This window comes from Solanum dulcamara, chromosome 6 (genome assembly GCF_947179165.1).
Source record: "Solanum dulcamara chromosome 6, daSolDulc1.2, whole genome shotgun sequence".
Classification (NCBI taxonomy): Eukaryota; Viridiplantae; Streptophyta; class Magnoliopsida; order Solanales; family Solanaceae; genus Solanum; species Solanum dulcamara.
Window position 1 is genome coordinate 2,117,900 of NC_077242.1, and position 23,711 is coordinate 2,141,610.

At 33.5% G+C, this 23,711-nt stretch overlaps 3 protein-coding genes across 3 annotated transcripts; 1 reads left to right on the forward strand and 2 right to left on the reverse strand.

The window, feature by feature from the left end:
- LOC129893342 (uncharacterized) lies at positions 1-2,164 on the reverse strand. The gene is made up of 2 exons (XM_055968853.1): positions 1,338-2,164; positions 1-649 (listed from the first exon to the last, which is right to left on the reverse strand). Exons 1-2 carry the CDS (start codon positions 2,056-2,058, stop codon positions 249-251), a joined length of 1,122 nt encoding a protein of 373 aa, XP_055824828.1. The 5' UTR covers positions 2,059-2,164; the 3' UTR covers positions 1-248.
- A 6,571-nt stretch (positions 2,165-8,735) lies between these two features.
- LOC129891190 (ADP-ribosylation factor GTPase-activating protein AGD5) lies at positions 8,736-17,645 on the reverse strand. Its single transcript, XM_055966468.1, has 11 exons — positions 17,408-17,645; positions 15,896-15,954; positions 15,658-15,748; positions 12,993-13,047; positions 12,808-12,898; positions 12,466-12,700; positions 11,824-12,031; positions 11,189-11,373; positions 10,872-11,108; positions 10,693-10,751; positions 8,736-9,100 (listed from the first exon to the last, which is right to left on the reverse strand). The coding sequence occupies exons 1-11, from the start codon at positions 17,456-17,458 to the stop codon at positions 8,947-8,949; spliced, it is 1,425 nt and encodes a 474-aa protein (XP_055822443.1). The 5' UTR covers positions 17,459-17,645; the 3' UTR covers positions 8,736-8,946.
- A 2,859-nt stretch (positions 17,646-20,504) lies between these two features.
- Positions 20,505-23,306, forward strand: LOC129891339 (uncharacterized). Its single transcript, XM_055966657.1, has 4 exons — positions 20,505-20,708; positions 21,603-21,673; positions 22,473-22,562; positions 22,996-23,306. The coding sequence occupies exons 1-4, from the start codon at positions 20,582-20,584 to the stop codon at positions 23,017-23,019; spliced, it is 312 nt and encodes a 103-aa protein (XP_055822632.1). The 5' UTR covers positions 20,505-20,581; the 3' UTR covers positions 23,020-23,306.
- The last annotated feature ends 405 nt before the right edge of the window (positions 23,307-23,711 follow it).

Sequence of the window (23,711 nt, forward strand, 5' to 3'; positions counted from 1 at the left end):
TTACAACTCAAGCTTTCCATTAATATAGTCTCTGTTCTAACATGAATACAGCTTCCTTTAGTTTTTTCTTGGGGGGGTTTCTCGATAAGAGAAAACAGGAATAAATAACAGAAGGAGATGAGGGGAAACAAGAACTATATTTCCTAAGAAGGGGTAAGCAAAATGCATTCACTATATAACCATAAAACATGAAAAAGAGAGTTTCTCTGTTTATGTGCGCATAAACAAAAACAGCAAGTGAAAAACTCCTAATGTGAGCCTCGATTGATCATTTGAGTATACTGTTGCAACGACTGCTGCCTCTGCAACCTCATATCCTCATTGAACTTCTTAATGAAAGCTTCAACTCGCCTGTTTAGCTCGTCCTGACTTAGCGATGGCTCTTTCTTAAGTTTCCCTGAACCACCAGGGGACGGAGTCAGCAACGGCGAGGAGTCAGGGGTAGTTCGGTCATTGAACGTCTCAGATTTCTTCATCTTCGGTTGTGGTGGGGTAACAACCGGGCTCCGACCACCATGTGTCTCCCACGTGTCCGATTTCCTCAAGTGCCTTGTCAGCGGCATTGCTCGCCCTTCTGTTATTGTCTTCCACGTACTCTCCAGCGTGTCTTGCCGTTTAGGCTTTGATACTCTCAATGCACCCTTTCCACCTGTATCAACATGATTAAATCATCATGTGGATCAACTTATACTAATTTATCATGATTAAATCATTATACTAATTTATCACGATTACATCACAATAATATTGTATATATTATGTGATGAGCGATTAAAATATATGTCATGTATTCTGGATTAGTCAAAAAATGGATATACACGACTATTGTTGGACTTATCGTTGTGGAAATGTCAGCAGAATGAGGTGGCAAAATCAGTATTCAGTTATGCAATTTAAAAATCATGTGTTTGTTGCTTTCCTTAATTTTCCACCGTTTCTTTAAGGGATAATATTCGGTGTTAAGGTGAACAAAAATCTGTGATCTATTTTTGTTAATAAGCTATTTTATGGACCATTAGGGAAAAAGCGTCAATTAATTAGGATCTTATGAGTATATTTAAATTTGGATTTAAAATTTAATTGATTTTGGATGAGGACCACTAGCTTCTACAGTCTGACAAGCACCTAATTATCCACTAGCCGGCCCTACTCCCAACGGTAACAATCTCAAGAGAATTTGAATCGCAAGTTACCGTTACCGGTTAATTTCGCCGGAGATGCAAAAAAAACTGAGAACTAATTCAAAACCTACTAACTGTGCCGGCGAGCCTAGTCGTTAGTCCGACTGGATTGATACACAATATGGACCGAAAAAAAAAGTGAGAAATTTAATTTACCTTCAGGAGTGGATTTGACATTTTTCCGGTGAGCGAATCTGGCAGAAGCAGGAGGTTTTTCGGCCGAGTTGCCTGAAATGGAATAATCTATAGAGTCCTGTCTCATCACCGGCGCCCGAGAGGATTTCGAGATTATGAACTCGTCTCTGTTAGCAACAACTTCGTTAGGCTCCGGACAGGTGAAAGCATTCACGTTGAATGATGTATCATTCCCCGATGTGCGTGCATCTACATGACTATACGGATTAACTACCGAAACTTTCTCGACCTTTGCATCATAAACACCAGCAGTAGGATACTCGTAAACTATCGGTCTGGCCTCCACCGCCTGATTCTTCAACACGACGCCGTTTAAGTCATGAAGGACCGGAGAATAGTAGTCAGCTGCCGTCCTTACATCCTTAATCGGGTGAAACTGGGCCAAATTCTCCGGCGAAACAACCGACAGCGCCGGAGATGAGTTCTCATCGAGCTTGTTCTGCAACTTAGAAGAGGCTACAATGGTGATGATAATGCAGTTGATGATGAGGTATAGATACGGAGGTTTAAGCCATGAAACGATACCGTTCCAAATAGATGGAACTTCACTGACGGCGAAGTCAGTGACAGCAGGAGCAGAGACCTTTAACATAATAGCAGCAGACAAAACAGTAGTCGAAATCAGAAAAATTTTGATGGATAACATAGAGCTACTACTTGAACTCTGAAACAAAATCGCCATTTTTCATTCGCCGGCGACAAGCTCCGATCAGTGTTGTCAGCGTTTTGCTTTATGACTTTGGGGATTAGAGGAAGAGTGAAATGAGAGTGAAGAGTCACGCTTTACCAACTTTAGAATATGTTGATAAATGAACCGTTACTTATAATACTCAGTTTTTGCCTTTTTCATATTAGACCGTGAGAACTCTAGAAAGGTCCTTTGGCGAGGTAGGTGTAAAAATTAAATCGATCGATTAATCGAATTTAAAAAAAGTATTATTGATTTATTTTTATTAGGTTATTGAGTTAATGATTATTTAATAATTTTATAAAAATAATTATTAGGTTATGGTTTGATATTAATTTTATAATATTGAATTATTGGGTAAATCGACAATCCATTAAGACTATAATAGTTTACTAATTTAATTTTTTAGTTTTTTACTCATACTCAAATATCAAAGAAAAAATATTAATATAAATATATAATTAGTTAATCACTATATCATAATAGTTAGTATTTAATATTTTAATATTTACCTTTTAGGCTTTATCGTTTTAGGTCTAGCGGCAAGGGTATACAAGTTGCTACGAAAGAGGCTTCACGAATCGTATATTTGTTTTAAAAGTATTTTCTTATTGGTTAAATAAAAAATCGAACCGTTAAGGACTAAATATCGATAAATCGAAAATTGATAGTAAATATCTTATTGATTTGATTATCAGTTCAACGTATTTAGAAATTGAAAATCGATAATACTCAAAATCGAACCGAACCAATCGATACACACCCCTACTTTTGTCCTTCACAAAACTATTCATTTTGAGCTAAATCTTATATTTTTATCGATTCAATTTATGTGATGCAATTTAATTGATAGTAAAATTTTAATAACTGTGAACTTTTTTGTAATATTTAAAAATTATATTGAAAATAATAAATTTTTAATTAGAAAAATATACATTTATAGAGGTATGTAAATAAAATATTAATAATATTATTAAATTAAAAAACATTTTATTTTTTTAGACGAATTAAAAAGAAAAATGTTATTGAGAGTAAATTGTATTTGAAATTGAACAACTTGATAGCATAAGGCACAATTTATGGGTGAAAAACATTAAAATAAAAAAGGAAAAAAGCCATAAATGTCGCTCAATAATGAAAAATAGAGTAAAATTGTCATTATCTTGACTTTAATCTCAAATATATCCTTTATCACTGCTAAATTGGTTCAAATTTTCATACACTTAATTTTTGCTACTTACAATATTTATAGGTCTCCAGCACATTGAAATAATACAACAACAACAATCCAATGAAATTTCACAGTTTAGAGTCTGGAGAGGCCAGACCTTACTTCTACTAAAGTAAAACGACTGTTTTCGAGAGATTTTCAACTCAATAAAAGCATAAAAAAAGGTCAAATAATGCTAAAAAATTCAAAACAATATGAAAAAGAAAATAAAACTAATTATATAAATATCTTTTACATGTCAAAATACTTGACTTAAATCCATTTTAAAAGTATATTATAAGTCGATACAAAAGCAATAATAAATTAAATAAAAAAGTCCAATTTGGCAAAAAAATTGTGGTAATTTATCCGAAAAATTTATTCTCCCAACGAGCCGATCCGATCCGATCCGATCGGCCAGCATGTAAGGTGATTTCAGTCGGGCATTTAACGCACTTGAGCATTTAAAAATGAATTAAAGAGAAATACTCTTGAGAATTCAAGAAGTTTCATTGGAAGTACATGGTTTAGTTGGACAATTAACTTCACGAATTTGACTTACAAACGGTTTAGGCAGTTCCAATTTCGCCAGCCGCTATTACGGGAATCGCTTTTGCATATTCTAAGCAAATAAATACTCTTTCTAGCCCATATATCAGTGTAGGGTGTCCGTTCGATTCTTTCGATCGATTTTGTTAAAATTCAATTCGATTTTAAAAAAGTATACACCATATTTCAAATTAAACTAGATTGATTTGGTTCAATTTTTTCAATTTCGGTTCGATTAATTTTGATGTTTTTAAAATAATTTTTTGGTACAAATAACTTTGATTATTCTATATATGGCTCGCTCATTAGTCAAAGGAAGAGATTTGTTGAGTCCAACCATGACATCTATATTTCTTCAGTGAAATTTATCGGGTATTTGATAGAAATACAATATTGGTAAACTATTTTGATTATGTCTTTGTTCCAAATTAGTTATATAGATAATCTATATCTTTTTCACTCTATCCAGATAATTTCAATATTTCATATACTAATTTGAAATATACAAAGACTAGAGATATGAGTACTAAAACTCAAAAATAAAAAATAAAAACTATTTTTTTGTAATTAAAACAAGAAACTTCATTGGGTGAAGAGAGCAATGGAGAGTGAAGAGTGACGAAGGAGTGAAGCCTGAAGGCAGAGGGGCTGCGGGGTGAGCAGTGAGCCCTAAATTTTGAGATTTATGTCCACCCCTATCTCAGTGAATTGTTGAGATTTTTTTCATAATTAAAAATAAGTAAAGTTTTCAAAATTCAAGAGAATTGTTGAAACTTTTTTTTATATCTATCCTTTGTTTTTTTAATAAGGTTCTTAATTTTTTTTACTTAAAAAATACGTCATATCCCGATAATTCACTTAATATGAGATAAAAAAAATAATGGTATCTTAATCATATGTTTAAGATGAGTTTTGAAAGAAATTTTGTTTGATAAAGAATATTTTCCTTTTAATGCACCTTACCCTTAGCGAATTTAGATTAACTGACGTTCCAAAAGTGAATACTAAATACGAAATAGATAACAAAAAAGGGTCAATGAAGTAGAGAAAATAAATATGTTTAGATTCATGCATAGGAATATTAGGAGAGATAAGAGTATTATATCGGCAAGATGGATAGCTTCGTGGCAGGCAAAATGCAGAGAGTGATATTGAGATAATTTGAACATGTAAAAAGGAGAAATATAGATATATTAATAAAAAGTTATAATTTTAAAAAAATAATAATTAGATAAGATATAACTCACATTCTGCTTATCATGATCACATGAATAAGTTCACACTAATCTGTCAATTTGAGCACTTAAAATTATAGAGCTGATCGTTTTTTATTGAGTCATTGAAGTTGCGCATTATGTTATAATCGGATACTTTTATGAGCGGACAATTTCAAAGAAATAACTTAGAAAAGGAGTACATATTATTTATTTAGAAGAAAAAGACAATGAAGCTAACGTTGGGTCCGGGAGTTGTTAGCAAGTGAGTGGGCAATAGGCATGTGACCAAATGAGTCGGTGTGCCGCTCCCTTAACCGACCATACTGGACCATGTACTATTTTTTAAATTTATTTTGACTTTAAATTATACAAAATTCAGTATAATTTTTTTTACACAATATAATACATTTTAATACGTAAAATCTAATCTCACATTTTGTTATATTTTTATTGATTTGACATAGTAAAGAAATTATATTAATATTATATATATATATAAACCCTTAATTTATTTAAAAGGAAAGAGACCATAATGTTTAAAGCACATGTATTTACTGTCTAAAATAAAAATTTATGTCGATGAATGCGAGATAATACTTATTTTTTGTATCAATAATTCAAACATAGGAGTATAAATTAATAGTATTCTCATGAGGCTGGAAAAGTGGTACAGACATGCTTAATCATAATCTAAGTATGGTATATATAAGAAAAATAATACTCCTTCCGTAAATGAATTTTTGAAATATTGATCATTTGGAATGAGTATGTAAACTTAGGGTAAAATAGAAAAATAATTTTTTTTTCTTATATATAAAGTGAATAAATAAAAACAAATATTTATTTATTACTTCGAAGAGATAAATATGAGAGATCCATCACTTAATTTAAATTAGCTTTAATATGATTAATGATTGTGATAAGTGAATAATTACTCATTTTCAATTACAAATTACAAATCAAATTTGACTATATATGAAACTTGATAAAAACTTGTCTTGTTAATGAATCTTACACGATATGAAATCAAAATAAATCGTCTATTCTAAACAAATAAAGAGTCGATTAGTTGTATTATCTAGCAAGTGAATGACTAGATGCTCTCACGTGCTCAGCCACATATATACATTGACCAAAAACCAACCACAGGTTAAAGACGTATATTTTACTCTTATTTATCAACACATTTGTGAACTATTTCAAATATTTTTTCAATAGTTAACCTTCGAGTCGATTCATATTTTATCTATTTTGACATGAATAAACTCACAATTATATATCCCATGTTAATGTTTTGTTAAAATGTCGATATGAGAAATTATTACTTATTTCGAACTGTGATGGCAATTAATATTGATATTTAACGTCTTCTATTAATGTGTTCACACACCTAATCTAACTATGTATCAAAATACATATTACTAGCTTCACTTTTATAAAAGAGAGTGTCACGATAGTAAAGATCATGAATCTATCTCAGTTTATAAAAATATTGTCTTAGATGCCTCCAAAATATTTTTTTCTAATAAAAATCATTTTCATTCCAAATCTCCCTCGATTTAGACTTTGTTTGGATTGACTTATAAATTGTTTTCAACTTTTTTAAGTGCTTAGCTGACCAACTTAAAATCATTTTGTGCTTAAAATAAGTCCAAAAAAATAATTGAGTCTGTTTTGCTTAGCTGATCTAAACCAACAGCTTATAAACTACTTAAAATAAGTTAAGTCAAACAGGCTATTAGTCCTAGTACCAACCAAATTCCCTTACTTGGTAACAAATTAAAAGTCAATTATAAAAATTTGTTTTAATTGACTTTCTCGTTCTTAAGGATTTTCTTGCCCATATAGCAACAATAGCAGAAGTTTCCTTTCAAATATATACATCACACAATTGAGTTGTGTTTGCATACGGGAATTAAGCTTCAATTAATTTCATCCACCAAATATTTCAACTTTATTTCATGGCTCAGAGCCTCACAAGTCACAACAACCAAACTATATTGCTTGAATTTCAAACTCAAAATACGTAAGGTTTTTTACTTGGGATTATTACGTACACAATTTTAGAACTTTAAACCTCCCTCATACACTGTAGATTTATTAGAGAGAAAATAGTACCATTGTGTACTATGATTCACTTGGTGGGGTTGAAAATTTCCAATGGTAATCATCAGTGGCGGAACCAGAATTTTTAATAAGGGGATTCAAAATCTGAAAAAGTAGACACACGAACTAGCCAAAGGGGGTTTGACATCTACTATTTATATATATAAAAAATATTTTAATCATGTATAAATAGTATAATTTTTCGCCGAAGGAAGTTCGGATGAACCCTGGACACCACGTGGATCCGCCATTAATAATCATTATCAAGGGAAAAAGTGGGCCTGTAATTTCTAATTCATGAGAAAATTCTTCACTTTTATCTTATTATAAACAAAGTAAATTTACAAATGCCTTGTATTTCTTTTGTGTAGGCTTAATATATTGACAACTCTTCAAACTTGTTGATGAATTTTATTTGCACATTTGAACTACGATTTATTTTAATTAAAAATCTAAACACATAATATAGTGTTCCTATTAGACATTTCAGTTCAAATTTTGAAAAAAAAATATGTGTGTTAATTTTCTAGTGCTCATACGTAAATAAGTTAATCACTTATAATATGTCATGTTTTTTTAATTATATGCATAAGCCTCAATAAGTCGTAGAACCTCATGCATGTTTCAATTGAGGATGACATGTGTAATTAAATGAGATGACATATTTTATGTGGTTAACTTATCTACGTAATAAACACTTAAGAACAGACACAAAACATAATTTCAAAACTTGATCCAAAACCGTCTAATAGAAACACTTTATGTGTTCAGATGTTCGATTAAAATAAATCGTAATTCGAATATCTAAATGAAATTTGTTTGACAAATCTGATGAGTTGTCAATATATTAAGCTTTTTGCGCATGAAAACAGAGTCATAGATCTTGTTACCGTCGATCAAATGGAATATTGACATGTATTTGGTCTACTTCCCATTTTCCACTGGCAGATTTGCGTGGATTTATTTTTCAAGCAAGACTTCAATCCGTAAAGAATACTTACACATTAGTGTAGTCTAATCAACTTCAAAGTGTTATCTATACAATTATTTGCACTTGTAATTTACACAAATCTCATAATATTAAGAACTAATTATATAATTTTTCTACTTTTTTTTAAATTATAAAAATCTCTTAAATATTTATAATTTTCGAATACTTCACTAGACTTCCGGATACATCAACAAGCATACATAGGGGAAGAATGTATCCAAGAGGAAAGGGTTGTATAAGAGAGGATATATATGTATAAAAGGAGATAGGACATCCAGATACATAGAAGAGGGATGTATCAGAGAAGGATAGGACATTCGGATACATAAGGGAGGGAGTATCCAAAAAGGAGATAGAGATGTATCAGCAAGAGGAAAGTAATGCATCATAGATAAGATTTTTGAAATTTTTTTAAATAGTAGAAAACTTTAGAGATTATGATAAAATAAGATGTGTATTTAAATAATTTTTTCATATTTTAATCACCCCCAAAGATGGAACTAATCATAGAATTGCAAGGGAAGCTAAAGCGCAAAATTGCATTTCTTTAGATTAAATAAGATTTAAGAGATCAGTCAGAACAGTAGAAACATGAATACAAGGGAAAGGGAGGAAAAGAATCGAATTCCATCCAATCTTAAGCGCTTATTTTTCCAAATACAAATCAAGCCATCACCTGAAAGAAAACTCAATATTGCTCCTCTACATTTAGTTTACAATCTCCAAAACAGGAGTAGAACAACAAAAGCTAATTTCCTGTGGAAAAACAATGTGTATACTAATAACTAGTATGCTTCTTCGTTGGGTTTTCAGCGTTTTGAGAACATCCCCTGCGTCAAAGATGAAAAGTCGAATTCTTTTGTTGACTGCGTAGAGCTAGATGAAATTGGGGTAGCTGCCTGCTTGGTCGGACCTGGTGGCACAATACCGTTGCTGGAAGTATTCTGTCCCATCGAGTAGAAGCTGCAGAATAAAATATCAAATATCAGCGTCAATATTCAATCCTAAGATTAAAAGACGAAAATTTAACATAGCACCCAAAATGTGTTCCTCCTGGATACAATAAACGGCACAACTATCAAAATTTGTTCAGCTGTTACCCTACATCAGTATCAAACTAAATCACATGGTAGAAGATGATTGACAACTGAGCTCGTCAATGCAAATTTAGCTATCAAATGGGGTAAATAAAGTATACAAGCCAATATAAGCAATTGATAATCCAATAGAGTCCATTGCTTCTAAATTGATCATACACCTCTGGAGATGTAGCTATGAAAATACTCAAACAAGTCAAGTGCAAACATTCAGATTTAGAAATCAGAGTTACTCTGGTTTCTGTAAAAATGGAAAAGAACTGTGTACCGGGGGGGGGGGGGGGGATGTGGTTCCTTTCTGGATACTACATGGAAGAGTGAAACAATAGTAACAACAACATACCCAATGAAATCCCACTAAGTGAGGTCTAGGGAGGATAGAGTGTAAGCAGACCTTGCCACTAACTCAAGGAGGTAGAAAGGCTGTTTCCAGGAGGTAGTGAAACGACATTCCTCTCTGTCAACCGCCCTGCTTTATCCTCTTAATGAAATAACTTCCATAATAGTAGAAATAGCAAAATAGTATTTTTGAAAAAAGAGTGTCCACCAAATGTTATAAATAAGAAAAAAAAACTTTGTTGACAGAGAATTTTTCCTTCATCCAATACTAAACATTAGATTAGGAAAGAAACAGGGTAACAGCAATTCGAGCAGAGTGTCATGCTTCTTCTCTAAAGTCATCTTATTACCCCTATACCTCTTAAGTGGAAGTGAGATACAAAGGAGAGAATAATTAATAAGACGTATCAACTATGAAGTATAGATCCACATCTGTAATTTCCTTATCTTGTTCCACATCGCCCAGTACTGGAATAGAAATAGCGAAGGACATGAACTGCCAATGGATTCTAAAATTCACTAAGCAGAAAAGACCAAAGAAGAATTCCTGCCACTCTCCCCCAAGCAATCTAAGTGGATAGAATGCTTTGGTGTCCGGATGGCAGAGCTTTGGTTTTGCAAAACTTGAAACTTGAAAGGATAGGGTCAATTTTGCAACAAGGCTTTAATCTATGAACTATGGGATTGCCCTCTTCAACTTAATCATCACTTATTCTGTTTTACTTTTTATAGCAAGAGTCTTCTATCGTATACTTTAACCTACTAGGAATGGATCAAAAGAAAAGTATTGAGTTCAATTCCCTATGGGGAAAAAAAAGTACATCAATTAGTGTTCGGTCCCAAAACTCAATGGATTAAAAAGTACTGTTCAATGGAATCTGTCCGCAACCCACTATTAACCAGAGGAGAGATATTTGAAATCAAATGGAAGTAGCGGTTGATAAATACACTAAATTGTCCATTAAGGGGACATAGTTTAAGAAATCTGAATGACAGATAATTGGCAGGATAGATGCATTGCATTAAGTTGTTGAATTTATGGTCCAAACAATAGGCCCTCTAAGAACAATTCAACAGTTGAAGTTCTACCTTAACCAACAACGGATCAGAGGTTAATACCTGGATGTTGAAAGTGGCACAGAGTTTCCAACTACATGTGTTGGTCCCATATTACCTACCTAGTTTAGAAGCAAAATAAACAGCTTTGAGTAGAGAGACTTAAATACAACTTCAATGCAAAATCAGATATCCATGTGTTTTTTCTCCTTTTCTTTGATAAATAATTACTCATGTTCTACCTGCATATATTTCTCCAGCTCAGTCTTACCAGCTGCTGGCATTATCACTCCAGGGAACTGATAGCCTAAATTTGGCCAATTCTGATTTACCATATTGGTGCCATTAGAGCTTTGTTGTGAATTTGCAGGAAGTCTTACAGCACCTCCAGCAGCAGCCGCAGCCATTAGTAAAGACTGTTGTTGCGCCAGCATAGCAAGTTGTTGTTGATGCATAGCAAAAGGCGACACCATATTGGACTGTAAACGCCAACATCAATTATTAGATAAAAGAGGAAAGATAGACATGACCAAAAATTCAAATTCTTGTGGTGTTGTACCTTGTCAAAAAGACTCATTATATCATTTTTAGCATCTTTCTGTGGCTTCTCCGACGAGGCAGAAGGCACAATTGATGGTAAATCCTTGAATAAATCTTCAATTCCAGAAGCAGCAGCAGATTGAGGCTTCTGATCATCAGATTTTGTAACCCCGGTATTTTCTGCTTTTGTTGCTTCTTGAGCAGCTGCAAAGGCACAACTTACTTTATAAGAGAAAATGAGCAAGAATAGGTAATATGACAACTTCAATTCAAATCCCAAGAAAAATTAAAGTTGTTGATTCCCATCTCGGAGTATTTGATCTTATCATAGATTTATATGCCATAAAATATAAACTTCTTATACTATTATTATTTCATATATTTAACTTTTTTCACATTTTATATATATATATTTGGTATGATGATGACATGAGTTGAGCTGAGGATTCATATAGTCGATCCCAACTTTTTTTGAGACTGCAGTGTAGTTGTTATTGTTGATTCTCAATCTACCTGGTGTCCTCTCTCCAAGAAAGAAGTGAAACAATTGGAAAAATATGGATCATGCTAGTGAAAAAGACAAGTACACCCTCTAAATGTTAAAAACTGGAAGAGAAATAATCATGTTTCAAACAAAATGGTGACTTGACATACACTGGAAACCTGCCCAAGAGTTATCATCAGTAGAAGCTGCTTCTGAGCCATTGTCAGTTGGAGAATCCATAGAAAGCATGTCAAATAGATCAGTAGCATAATTAACTTTAGGAGGATTGGTAGCTTCCGCAACCTGCTTAGCAGATTCAGTGACTGCAACTGGCTCTGCTTTCTGACGTGTCTGGTTAACAACCTGACCTGAAGTTACCTGCAAGTAGTCAAAGCTATTAGAGTCTATTCTAATCCAGAAAATCCAGAAAGTATCCAAGCTAACTCAGAAGAAACAGAAACTAACAGCAGTTAGGAGCAGTTATACAAAAGGACCATCCGGGGGCATGAATACACCACGTACATAAAAATTAGGATGTCAAGTGTGTAATAGCTAAAAACCAGTATGGGCAAGAGCTGCTTAATTCAACAATCTGAGTAAGGAATCAATATTCAACACCAATACACTTACAGTGCAACAATAACCCAAGGGCTAACGGCCCAATCAGCTCACATACATAGGCAAGTCGGGTAGATAACCAGCAAATGCAAAAGATTTCATTCCAAATAGAACATTGAAACAATAATACTACACCTGGAAGGGAAAGTAATGTGGAAAAAAAAGAAGCAGTTTGATGAATAAGCTTAACATACCTGCTCTTGTCCTTTAGGAGGCAGCGGTATACTGACTCTAGCAGCAGGTACATCTTGCTTCATTTTCGAGGCTTGAATATTTTTCCTCTCATCACATGCACCCCCTGAGCTAGTTGCATGTACACGCCCACTTCTGTCATTGTTTTGTTGCCAATGCACCGAAGCCCTCTCTTCTTGAATCCTGGAAGGTGATTTTTGAATCCCATCCTTAGGGACCCACCTTTTCTCTTCATATCTTATCAAAACACAGGAAATGCCTTGGATAAGTGTCAAATACTAGATTGAGTGGAAGAAGACTGCATAAAGGTACTAATTGTTAGGAGAGAATTAGTAAGCACGTACTTTGCTCGGATGAAATTCTCAATACCAACTCTATCATAATTTGGAGGCAGCTCTGCTTCCCAATAACTATTTGACCTCTCATTTCCCATTGCTATATCAACCCAAAAGAGAAAAAAGAAGTATAAAATAATTATCTATCAGATCAAAATCGAAACTGTGATAAGTATCAGAAACAGAAATCTTACAATGGATAAATGCAACTTGTTCAGGAAGCCATGTGTCTAGTGTAGCTGATCTGACCTGCAATTTCAGAGAAATCAGCGAACAAAACAAAAAGAATTGAACAATTAACAATCGCTCAAGAGTACAATGAGTCATTCTTCTAAAATGTAGATATTTATATTGAATATGTAAAAGATGTGGGATTATATCCCGTATACAAGTGACATAACAAATAGTAAGAGAACCTACAAAAACTATATTGTTCTACAAAGGACGTCCAATCTTCTATGGAAATAAGAACATCATGGGTTCAACAAAAAATGAGAGGCTATTCCATAGATATACATGTTAGAATAGAAATAGGTATATACAATCCTACTTAGAATAGGAATAGGAATAGAAACAGTATATAGTATCCTACTTGGTACAGGATTGTATTGTAGTGTCTATAAACAAGGTCTCTGTGTAATAATGTAGAGACACAATTCAATAATATTCTTCTTTAATATTTCTTACATAGTATCAGAGCCTCTACGATCTTGGTTGAGAATCAAAAAACTTTCACTGTCGGCGGGCGGCTATTACCCATATATGTCGCTCATCTAGCGAATGGTTATGTTAACAAAAGTAGGGCCAATTATATATGCATGAACCTCATATTCAGGGGAAGAAAACTCACTCAGACAGGTCACCGTGTGTCAATTTCCCATGACTTTCTAGGGTTGTGTTGTGTCAACCCCATATCCATCAGTGTTTGTGTAGCATCGTGCCATCTTTCCGGTGACTACTTTTTCATATCTAATTTGTGTAAGCATCGTGCCATCTTTTCGGTGACTATTTCAAATTTAATTTGTGTAGTACCATGCCATCTTTCTGGTAACTACTTTCTCATATCTAATTTGCGTAGTGTCGTGCATCTTTTCGGTAACTACTTTCTCATATCTGATTTGCATAGTACCGTGAATCTCTCCGGACAACTTTGTCATATCTGAGTTGCATAGCACTGTGTGTATTTTCGGTGACTCCTCAGATTTGATTTGCATAGTTCCATGTGTCTTTTTGGTGACTCCTCAAATCTTGTTTGTATATGGTCGTGCCATCATTCTGACCCTACCCATTTAATTTCTCTTTTTCAGTAGGTTCATGCCGTCATTTCATTCCGACCCTACCCATATAATTTTATTTTTTAGATAGTGACCACTTTTAACCATCAAATCTAATACTCAAACGCATGAGCATGTCCCGACAAGTTTTTCGATGACTTTTTTGTTTAATATCGACTCGTCTATTGATTCCAAGACAATCCGTATATTTTATACCAGATTTTAAGCGCATTCTAGCGACCGCTGCACTGTGAAGAAGTCTATATGGAGCAACCACCTAGTTTTGTTGCTCAGGGGGAGTCTAGTAGCCTTGTATGTCGATTGTGTAAGTCACTCTATGGTCTGAAACAGTCTTCTCAAGCTTGGCTTGGGAAGTTTAACACTGTAATTAAGGAACCTATCACTCTGTGTTTTATCGACATTATGCATCAAATCCAGTATTTTATGACAAGATCAAGCACATTAAGATTGTTTGTGAATTTTGTGAAGCTGAATGATCAACTTGCAAATATCTCACCAAGCCCCTCATCGATCCTCGTATTAATTACATTTGTAACAAGCTAGATACATATGACTTGTATGCACCAGTTTGAGGGGAGTGTTAGAATAGAAATAGGTATATACAATCTTACTAAGAATAGGAATAGGAATACGAATAGTATATAGTATCCTACTTGGTAAAGGATTGTATTGTAGTATCTATAAACAAGATCTCTGTGTAATAATGTAGAGACACAGTTCAATAATATTCTTCTTTAATATTTCTCACAATACAAAAGTAGATTCAAACTACAATGAGTAAACTCAAACTACAATGAGCCAGTAAAATAAAAGCATTTAAAAATAGAAGGGAAAAAAGAGATTCAGGGTTGAAGGATGATGAGAGAAATCTTGTCACATGTCCAAGTCAGGGGATACTTCACAACCACACATTGACATAAAGTGCACAAGGATTATAATGTCCATGGATTTGCCTAATAAATTGCTAGCAGTTGTCTACAAATCCTTTACCCCGATGAAAACAGCAAAAAGTTTCAAAGACTTTCCTCATTTTAATGATAGTGGGTAGTAGTTAAATGACTCCATTCGGTCGACATGTGTGCATAACATTAAGATGTTAGAAATTATTCCTGGATCATCGTCATAAAACACAAAGATGAGGAAATGTAGAGTGATTTTCCAATCGAAGTACATAACAACTATTCCTCTAATCAGAAGACAATGCAATAACAGAGGAAGTTTGATATAGGTTGAATTTCAGTAGTAGTGTCATGAATTAATAGATATGAAATGTTCCCCATCCTTGTGATCTAAACTCAACATATATTCATCAGGGGTGCCCCAGGTGAAAAAGGAATGAGTTTTAAGTTTTTAGTCGTACTTAGTGATTCACAGAATTTTAACTCAGTCAAGAATATGAAGCAGCAATACTACAGCAGCAACAACAGGGAGCACTAAAGTTGACCATATCCTTTACTGTGGCAATTTCTCAATTGTGACAAAACTTTTGACTACAAATGTTCACCACCATTTCAGAGATTTTAGTATATGTGGAACATCTTGGTTATGATAAGGGATACATAACCTTTGATATGTGCACCCCTAGACTTCTGTGGATCCCAGAACATTGCATGCATATAAATATTCCCAGGTTCACGCTTGCCCATCTAGGACCCCTGCATTGGAACAAAAGAAAAATACAGTAATTACAAGGATTCCAAAGAATTCCATACATTAAAGCCAATTCTGTTCGACTCAGTGATCTATTAACAAGCACATCTGAGCTTCACTTTGTCACGTTTCAAATACATCCTAGAACGTACTTGGCTTTGCAATCTGCACATTCCCTGTTCTCGGGCAATTTAAGAAGTCCTTCTAGTATCTGTCAACAAGCACAGCAATGAGTTAATTTGAATGTGCATGCACACATAAACTACCAGTAAGAAAACTGTGAAGGGATCATAATAGAACCAAAAACTACAATGATGATAATCATCCTTCCTTGTGGTTAATTGTGCTTTTTGCTTTGATTTGAAGAAAATTTAACCTTTCTTCCTCCAGGGAAAATGAGTGAGGAGCAAGAACATACATATACCGCAGGTTTTTTGTTTGGATAATATTTGCATGATACTACATCGGACTTAATCCCTCCAACTCAGGATGCTAATACAGCTTTGGCAATTAGGAATTCTAAATTCAGGAAGAGAAAGCTTCCATTGACAGCTTGCTTAAGCTGCTTTCATACATCCTCTAACTTATAAAGAAATTATCTTTCCTCCTCCCCCTCTCCATCGGGAGAGCTATGGATAACTCTATTCAATGATAGAGTCACTTCTAATTAGTAATTTCACTCGGAAAAAAAGTTGACAAATGATGAAACTCTTAGACCTTAGGTTCTTGATACCAGCCAATATACAATCAATTTAATGAGCTACGAAAGTAATAATATGTCGATAGTGCCTCAGTACTATGAATTAACTTCGCCTAATGTCCTTAAATTATTTGTAACAAATAAAAAATGCTGTATCTCCTGAAAACGCGTCTCTGGGATGTATCATATACAACTAAGGATGTTTAGACTAATAAGAAGGTGATTTGGAAGACAGAGCCTACATACACTTTCTGACTCTCTGGCGAGAAAGGCACAGTAGAACTTTTGAAGGAGCGAAAGACAGAGACGGAAAGCCAAAAGAGATCGCTTTTTCAATTTGTATATACAAAGAAGAGATTCCTCTTTGTACAGATAGATTTGGACAGTCGGTGCTAGTGTTATGTAATGTTGACACTGTCTCGGTGTCATATGCAATGCAGTGATCTAAATTATCAAGATAAAAATAGATTACTAATAATAATGGAGAGTTGAGGTACACATCAAGGTGCTTGCTTTAAGTAATTTAACAACTGACTATATTTGAAATTGCAAGAACTAAATCTACCTGTGTCTGTCTCGGGACCTATCCCGGTTCTTCAAATACTCTTATTCAAGTAGCGTATGAGTTAAAAGATCATTTTTTTAATCTAATCGTGTCCATACTGTGTAAGTGTCTGTTTTTCTATTTCTAGTAGGAAAAAGTGAACATCCAAAATTAAAATTCCAAGCACCTCGTTGAACTAGATCATCATTTCAGTGCTCTAATTATCACGAATAAAACTAGCAATAAGAGTTCAATTTTAAGAAACGAAGCAAAAGGATCCAATAAGCCCCAAATCTCAAATATTAACTGACAATACATCAACCAAACTTAACCAAGAGTCAAAACTTCATCAAATCTAACTAGATCAACCAAAATAAACTGAAATTCGAAGGAGAAATCATGAATCGGAAGAATATATACCTTTCTATGCTTGGCATTAAGCTCTTTAGTAACATTAGCTTTCTCATTCATGGTGACGATGGCAAGGGTTTAAGCGAATTGACCGGACGGAGAGAGAAGATATCGGGAAATGAAAATCGCCGATCTGATTCCTCCCCTCTCCGACGCGTAAATATCTATCAAGGAAAATGCAACTGGATGAGAAAGGAGGAAGAACCACAGCAGCGTTAGTTGATTTTGACTTATTTATTTGTTTTGCGAATTTTACTTTGTGTTTCCCGTGCGAACTGGTGGTGCTTGATGAAAATTTCTGCTAGTCCACGCGTGTGAGAATTAGTGGAAGTAGGTCCAGCATGAGTAATTTTTTTCCAGAGTAGGTCTACCATAAATACGGTGAATAATATATCACGAGTTAGGTCTTACTAAGCAAAATAAATTACTTACTCCCTCAATTCTTTTTTATTTGACATATTTATTAAAAAAATAGTAATTGATATAGTAAATTTATTATTTTACCTCTATTAATTGATAGAGTCTTAAATATATTTATTCACTATATTTTTCAAAGTTATTAACTCAATGTTAATAAATTAAGAATATAATAGAAATAAAAAAAAATTATCCTTCCTTGATTTGTCAAAAATGACAAGTAAAAAGAAAATTCAAATTAAAAAATATTTGACAAATAAATAGATAAGAAAGGAGAATGCCTTAAGTTCTCTATGGAATTTTGTCTAAAATGGCTAAAAATTTCTAAATGTATGTCTTGCGAAATAGATACTACATAGCTTATGTTAGACTAATCATAAGTTTCTAAACTATAGCTTGCCAAATTAGATCATAGTTAAAGGTACTTTGATCCATAAATTTTTATTGTAAGAGAAAACGGAAGGGGGGGGGGGGGGAGGGGGCGGAATTGAAGATCACTCACTCACTTGAGAGATAAAAACTAAAAATTCATGGAACAGGGGCAATTCATATGAAAACTTGTGTCAAATATGTAGATTAGACTGAATTTGGATTAGAATGGGCTAAAAGCTGAATCATATTTCAATGGATTATACTCTTGTTAAATTTTAAATATTTTTTTTAAAAAAGAAATTGCTTAAGTATTTACGAAGATCTTTTTTTTCTTCTATTTTTTTATGACAAGAAAAAATCGCAGTGGGTACTCTTTGAGTGCGCACATGATAAAAACTCCGCTTCAATACAATAGCTTTCAAACCACACATGAGAGGTAACCCGCATTATGCAAGTCCGGTGCGACGAAATTGACCCAGAAGACAAATTCTTTGCTTTCGCTGGCAAAGAAATTCCAACTTGAAACCTCCAACATGGAGTCCTAATTTTATAAACTAATTTTGTTCCAAAAAGCTTGAACTGAACGAATTAAAATAAATTAAATTAATAAAATAAATGGATAATTAATTCACTCTAACCTAAATGAGTTGTATGAATTATAATTTTATAAATTAATTTTGTCCCACCTAATATGAACAAATTGTTATTCCTCTCCAACTGTCATTCTTAACAAACTTTATTGGTTTAGTTAAATAACTTCACTGCTTTTGATAGTTTAGAAGCTAACTATGACAGTGAAGTGCAAACTTATCTGAATAAAGGTGTTTGAGTTTAGTCTTGCGAACAAAATAGTTGAGAAAAGTGATATAAAATGTACCCTGAACACAGGGTAGGTCTACAATAATTATCTAATTATATGAGCTATGATTAGTGGTTCAGCCGTCTAAGAGCTATGTTAAAAAAGAAATTCATTTGAAAATAATGCTTCTACCAATTTTGTTTTTTAAAGTTGCTAAAGGTGAATATTTTTAGTGGTAGTTTTAAATATATACAATAAAATAACTAGTTTATAATAAATATAGTCATATTTTATTTATATAAAAAATAATTAAAAATTATAGGAAGTATACGTTGACTATACAATATAGCTTGTCAAAAGTCATACAAAGTATGCAACGACTATATAATATAGCTTATCTATACATGAGCTATAACTGACTATACAATATAATTTTGTCAAAAGTTATAGAAAATATACGTTGACTATACAATGTAGCTTATATATACATGTGTTATACACTGACTATACATTATGATATACTTAAAAAGTTGAATATAATTTAACTATACATAAATTATAGACTGAGTATAATGAAGTGTACACTGATTATTCATTTCCGATCAACTCAAAACTACCTCAAAACATTCCTAAATTTTAAATATGAAATCCTCTCGATTTTTGAAGTCTTTTGATATATAATTTGCTCGAAAAGATTTTCATTTACGATACGTCGATTTTTTTTTTTAAAAAAGGAAAAACAACGTAGAATAAGAAAAAGATGCAGAAGAAGAAAACGCAGAAGGAGAAGGAGCCATTAATGGTGAAATTGTAAGGAAGACTAAGCAATTCGGCCAATTTCAATGATTTTAAAAATAGACTATTGTAAAGCAAAGGGCCGAATGGCCACTTCGTATAATTTGTCCATATTTTAAATATAGGAAAAATTGCAGATAACAAATATCATTAGTTTATTATTTTATATGGGTATAGTTTTATTTTATTACCATTTGTGGATATATTTTGTTGAGATTTACTATAATTCGTTTATATATTTTGCTAGACAATTCGTGTATTGCGTTTGTATAATTCGCTATACAATTCGTAGTTTTTGTATAGCGTTTATATAATTCTCTATACACTTTGTAGTTTTTGAATAGTGTTTGTACATTTCATTATACAATTCATGTACAACGTTTGTATAATTCGCTATACAATTCGCAGTGTTTGTGTATTTCAGTATACAAATAATTCGTAGATATAACATTTGTATAATTCGCTACGTATTTATATAATTCGCTACAACGTTTATATAATGATAAACATAAACATGTCATTATAAGTAATTAAAAAAACTATACTGAGATAGAGTTATTATGCTTAAAACATTTGTCATATATGAAATTTTCCGTTAAATATATTGTTGTAAGATTTCCCTTAGAAACCAGGTGTAACTTAACAATTCGGATTTGGGCCAAGTCAGCCAAGGCCCAGTACGCTCAGTAGATACCGGAAAAGGGTATTTGGGTCTTTTGGTCATTGTTTTCTTCTCGCATCTACTCATTTCTAGGAGCTCGCTCAGTCAGCCCGGCAGGCTCTCACAGCAGAACGATACAATGGTGGCGTGGACGGCAGCGGCGCGTCAAGCAGCGAACCTATCTAGATTCTCCGCTTCCAAATCAGTTAGCACAACGAAGCAAGGCGCCATACTTATCCAGCGGCGCGGCTTTGCCGGAGGTGGTGGTAAATTAACTAATTCTCCTGAAATTTCTGAAACTTTAATCTGTTTTCAAATTGTATTATCTTCTTGTAAAAGCAATAGTATAAATCCATGGCGTTTGCTTGTAATGTCGTGATTCAGACTTTGGAGGTTGATATAGGCATTTATCTTCCTTTCTCACAAAAAAAAATGTTCTGGAAATTTAAAACTTTTTATGCATATTCTTCGTTTGCGCTGAGATATAGAAAAAGTTATGTGTTCTTCTGTTAAATCTCATAGAGGATAAATGTCGAAAGTTTCTACACTGACAGAGATAATGGTTACTTGTACAATGTACATGATCAACAGTTACTATTTGCTAGTTTTTTTCATTTTGTTTCTGCTATAGTACCGTTGTCTTTTTTCTTTTTACTGCTTTGGATTTCAAACTAACTGAGAAGCTGAACTTTTTATACTACTGGGCTGAGTTTGTAAAATTGCTAAAGGATAATCCATGTTCTCTGGTAACCAGAGTTTCAAAGGTTCCATTGCATTTGTCACTTAGCTCAAAATTCCTTTCTGGCCAATTTAGCTAGATAGAAAATTGTGCACTTTCTATAAAATATTCAGTTAACCGTTTCTACTCAATTCAATATGCAAATTAGACATTTTATATTATTTTCTTCGTCCTAATTGGCTTATTTCGACCTCCATCCTTCTATAATTTGCTTCCAAGATTGACTTGGAAAGCGGGGAAAAGGTTATGTAGAAGGGGCAATCAAATTCCTGGCTTTTGTCGTGTTCTACCACTAAGAAAACAGGGCAAGCATTCAGTTTCAAAAAACAGTGAAGCATATGAATGCCACTTGCAGTTGGATTTCAGATGAAGATGTACCATGAAGTGAGATGATAACTAATAATTGTTCCTTTCAATGCAGACCACCATGGACCTCCAAAGGTGAACTTTTGGCAGGATCCGATGAGTCCATCAAAATGGAAAGAAGAGCATGTGAGTAATTCAGACCTTTGTGATGTCTTTTCTACTTGTTTAAATTTTTATGGCTTTTCTTGGTTGTTGGCTTTGACATTATCAGCTTGCCTGACTTATGAAATTTCTGCAATTTTCTGTGAAACTTTTTACTGAAGCATCCATTAACTTTTATCTGAGGAGTACTTTAATAGTAGTAGAACTTTGAATGCGAGATGTCAGATAGAGAACTATTACCAGTACTTCTTATTTTCACCCATACATGGTTGACAACAAGTTTTAAGTGGGGATTGGAGTGCCATTTTTGATGGCGATCCAGAAGAGTATATAGAGTATTCAGTTCACCTGTGATTGTGGAAAATGATTTTCTCTCTACTACTTATTTCCAATGATGTTTGCCTCCATATCATATGCAGTTATGCACCCTGTATGTGTCTGTTCAATATCTAGAAAGTTTTACTCATTTTGGTACGTTCCTTTCATAACTATACCAAGGTCGGGCCTGTTTTGGATAGGCTCATCAAGGTGCGTATTAGTACAGATTAGATTGAAAAATCCATACTTTTGGCAACTTTGGCTTCTAGTTGTGATTGTGAATCACCAATGTTTGGAACTGTATCTTCAATAGTTCGATGACTAGAAGTCTTTTTCAATTGGGTGCGATGTTAGCTGTGGATATAACAGGATAGGATTTGCTAAATTGCTAAAAAAATCACGTTGTATACTGTTAGTGTAATTTGAATACTCTTTATATTGTTTTGGTTGTAACTTGGAATTAGAATTTCTAGTCTCCAATTAATCCCATCTCTGGTCCTTGTAGTTTGTGATCGTCTCTCTTACTGGTTGGGGGTTGGCCTTCTATGGAGGTTATAAGCTCTTCACAAAGGGAAAGAAAGAGAAGAAGGAAGAGGTACATTCCTTATTTAACAACTTCATTCAAGTATTTTGCTGTTGCTGGTAATGTTAAAGCATATATTTCGATGTCACTATCTCCTATATGTCCATATTATAAATGCCTATGAAATACTTCATAAAAGAATGCCTATGAAATATTTTATCTATATTTGCCATCTATTAGCTGATTGGGATTTGAATAAGAATCGACATAATGATAAAAGACCAAATGATCACCCATATGGTTTTACAAGTATATGGTAGGTAAATCTTACCTTATGAAGAAAAAAAGGTATTATGTGAGTTAACTGAACCTAGCAATTTCTTCATGTGTACAGTGTATATAGATAGACATTTCACCTTGAACAGACTGCTATTCTCAATCTGTTCTTGAAATATGATGTTTTCTCTATCTAATATCTGATCTGATTTGCTTCATCTCATGGCAGAAAGTTGGCGAAGGATCCCACTAATATCAGATGTGCCTTATCGCCTTGAATAAAGCTGTCAGGGTTGTGTGGTCTTCAATTTTTGCCATGAAGAATGTTAAATGGGTTTCCCCCCATTTCCTCCACTTCTCCTATTGGGACTGAATTGCACATGAAATGTTGGACAATCAACTATGTATTTGCTTTTTTTTTTTGCTTTGTGTAGAATGTTGGTTCATTTGGGAACATTCTGCCTGCTAAGGATATAATGTTTCTTCTTTTGAAACAACTTTAGCTATCCATTTGCACAAGATCATGAGTATGTTGAAGAGGCCACGGTTTTCTTCTCATTCCATTTGTGTCATTCTAGCAAATTTGAACGTCTTTTCCTGGTTTGATGGAGCTTAATGAGTCAGATGCGGCAAGCTCATTTGTTTCTTCAAACTGTTTCCTTCCGTTGTGCTTTTGGTCATTTGGTGCCTATTTCCATGTATGTTAGACTATGGAAGATGGTTGGTAAAGAATTACCTATTCGTACAATTCTAGCTATTGAAGGAGGAAACCAATGACAAGAAACTGAATGTAATATGTTGTTAGAAACATGGAACACTTTTAGTTATGTTTTTTACACAACATTAAGCTCTAAATTGTTTAGAAAATGAACTGGTAATAGCAGTTCAGCTTTCTGAGATATTGGAATTTTTCGCTATGAACATTGTGCGACTGAAATTTGGCAC

What these genes read in the sequence shown, in the direction of transcription:
- LOC129891190 (XM_055966468.1), bottom strand. Translation starts at nt 17,458, where the DNA reads ATGAATGAGAAAGCTAATGTTACTAAAGAGCTTAATGCCAAGCATAGA. An exon ending in TGTGCAGATTGCAAAGCCAA is followed by an intron (nt 15,749 to 15,895) that starts GTACGTTCTAGG and finishes GTTCCAATGCAG; the next exon opens with GGGTCCTAGATGGGCAAGCG. An exon ending in AGCTGGAGAAATATATGCAG is followed by an intron (nt 10,752 to 10,871) that starts GTAGAACATGAG and finishes CTTCTAAACTAG; the next exon opens with GTAGGTAATATGGGACCAAC.
- LOC129891339 (XM_055966657.1), top strand. Translation starts at nt 20,582, where the DNA reads ATGGTGGCGTGGACGGCAGCGGCGCGTCAAGCAGCGAACCTATCTAGA. An exon ending in CGGCTTTGCCGGAGGTGGTG is followed by an intron (nt 20,709 to 21,602) that starts GTAAATTAACTA and finishes CTTTCAATGCAG; the next exon opens with ACCACCATGGACCTCCAAAG. An exon ending in CAAAATGGAAAGAAGAGCAT is followed by an intron (nt 21,674 to 22,472) that starts GTGAGTAATTCA and finishes TGGTCCTTGTAG; the next exon opens with TTTGTGATCGTCTCTCTTAC.
- LOC129893342 (XM_055968853.1), bottom strand. Translation starts at nt 2,058, where the DNA reads ATGGCGATTTTGTTTCAGAGTTCAAGTAGTAGCTCTATGTTATCCATC. An exon ending in TGTCAAATCCACTCCTGAAG is followed by an intron (nt 650 to 1,337) that starts GTAAATTAAATT and finishes ATGTTGATACAG; the next exon opens with GTGGAAAGGGTGCATTGAGA.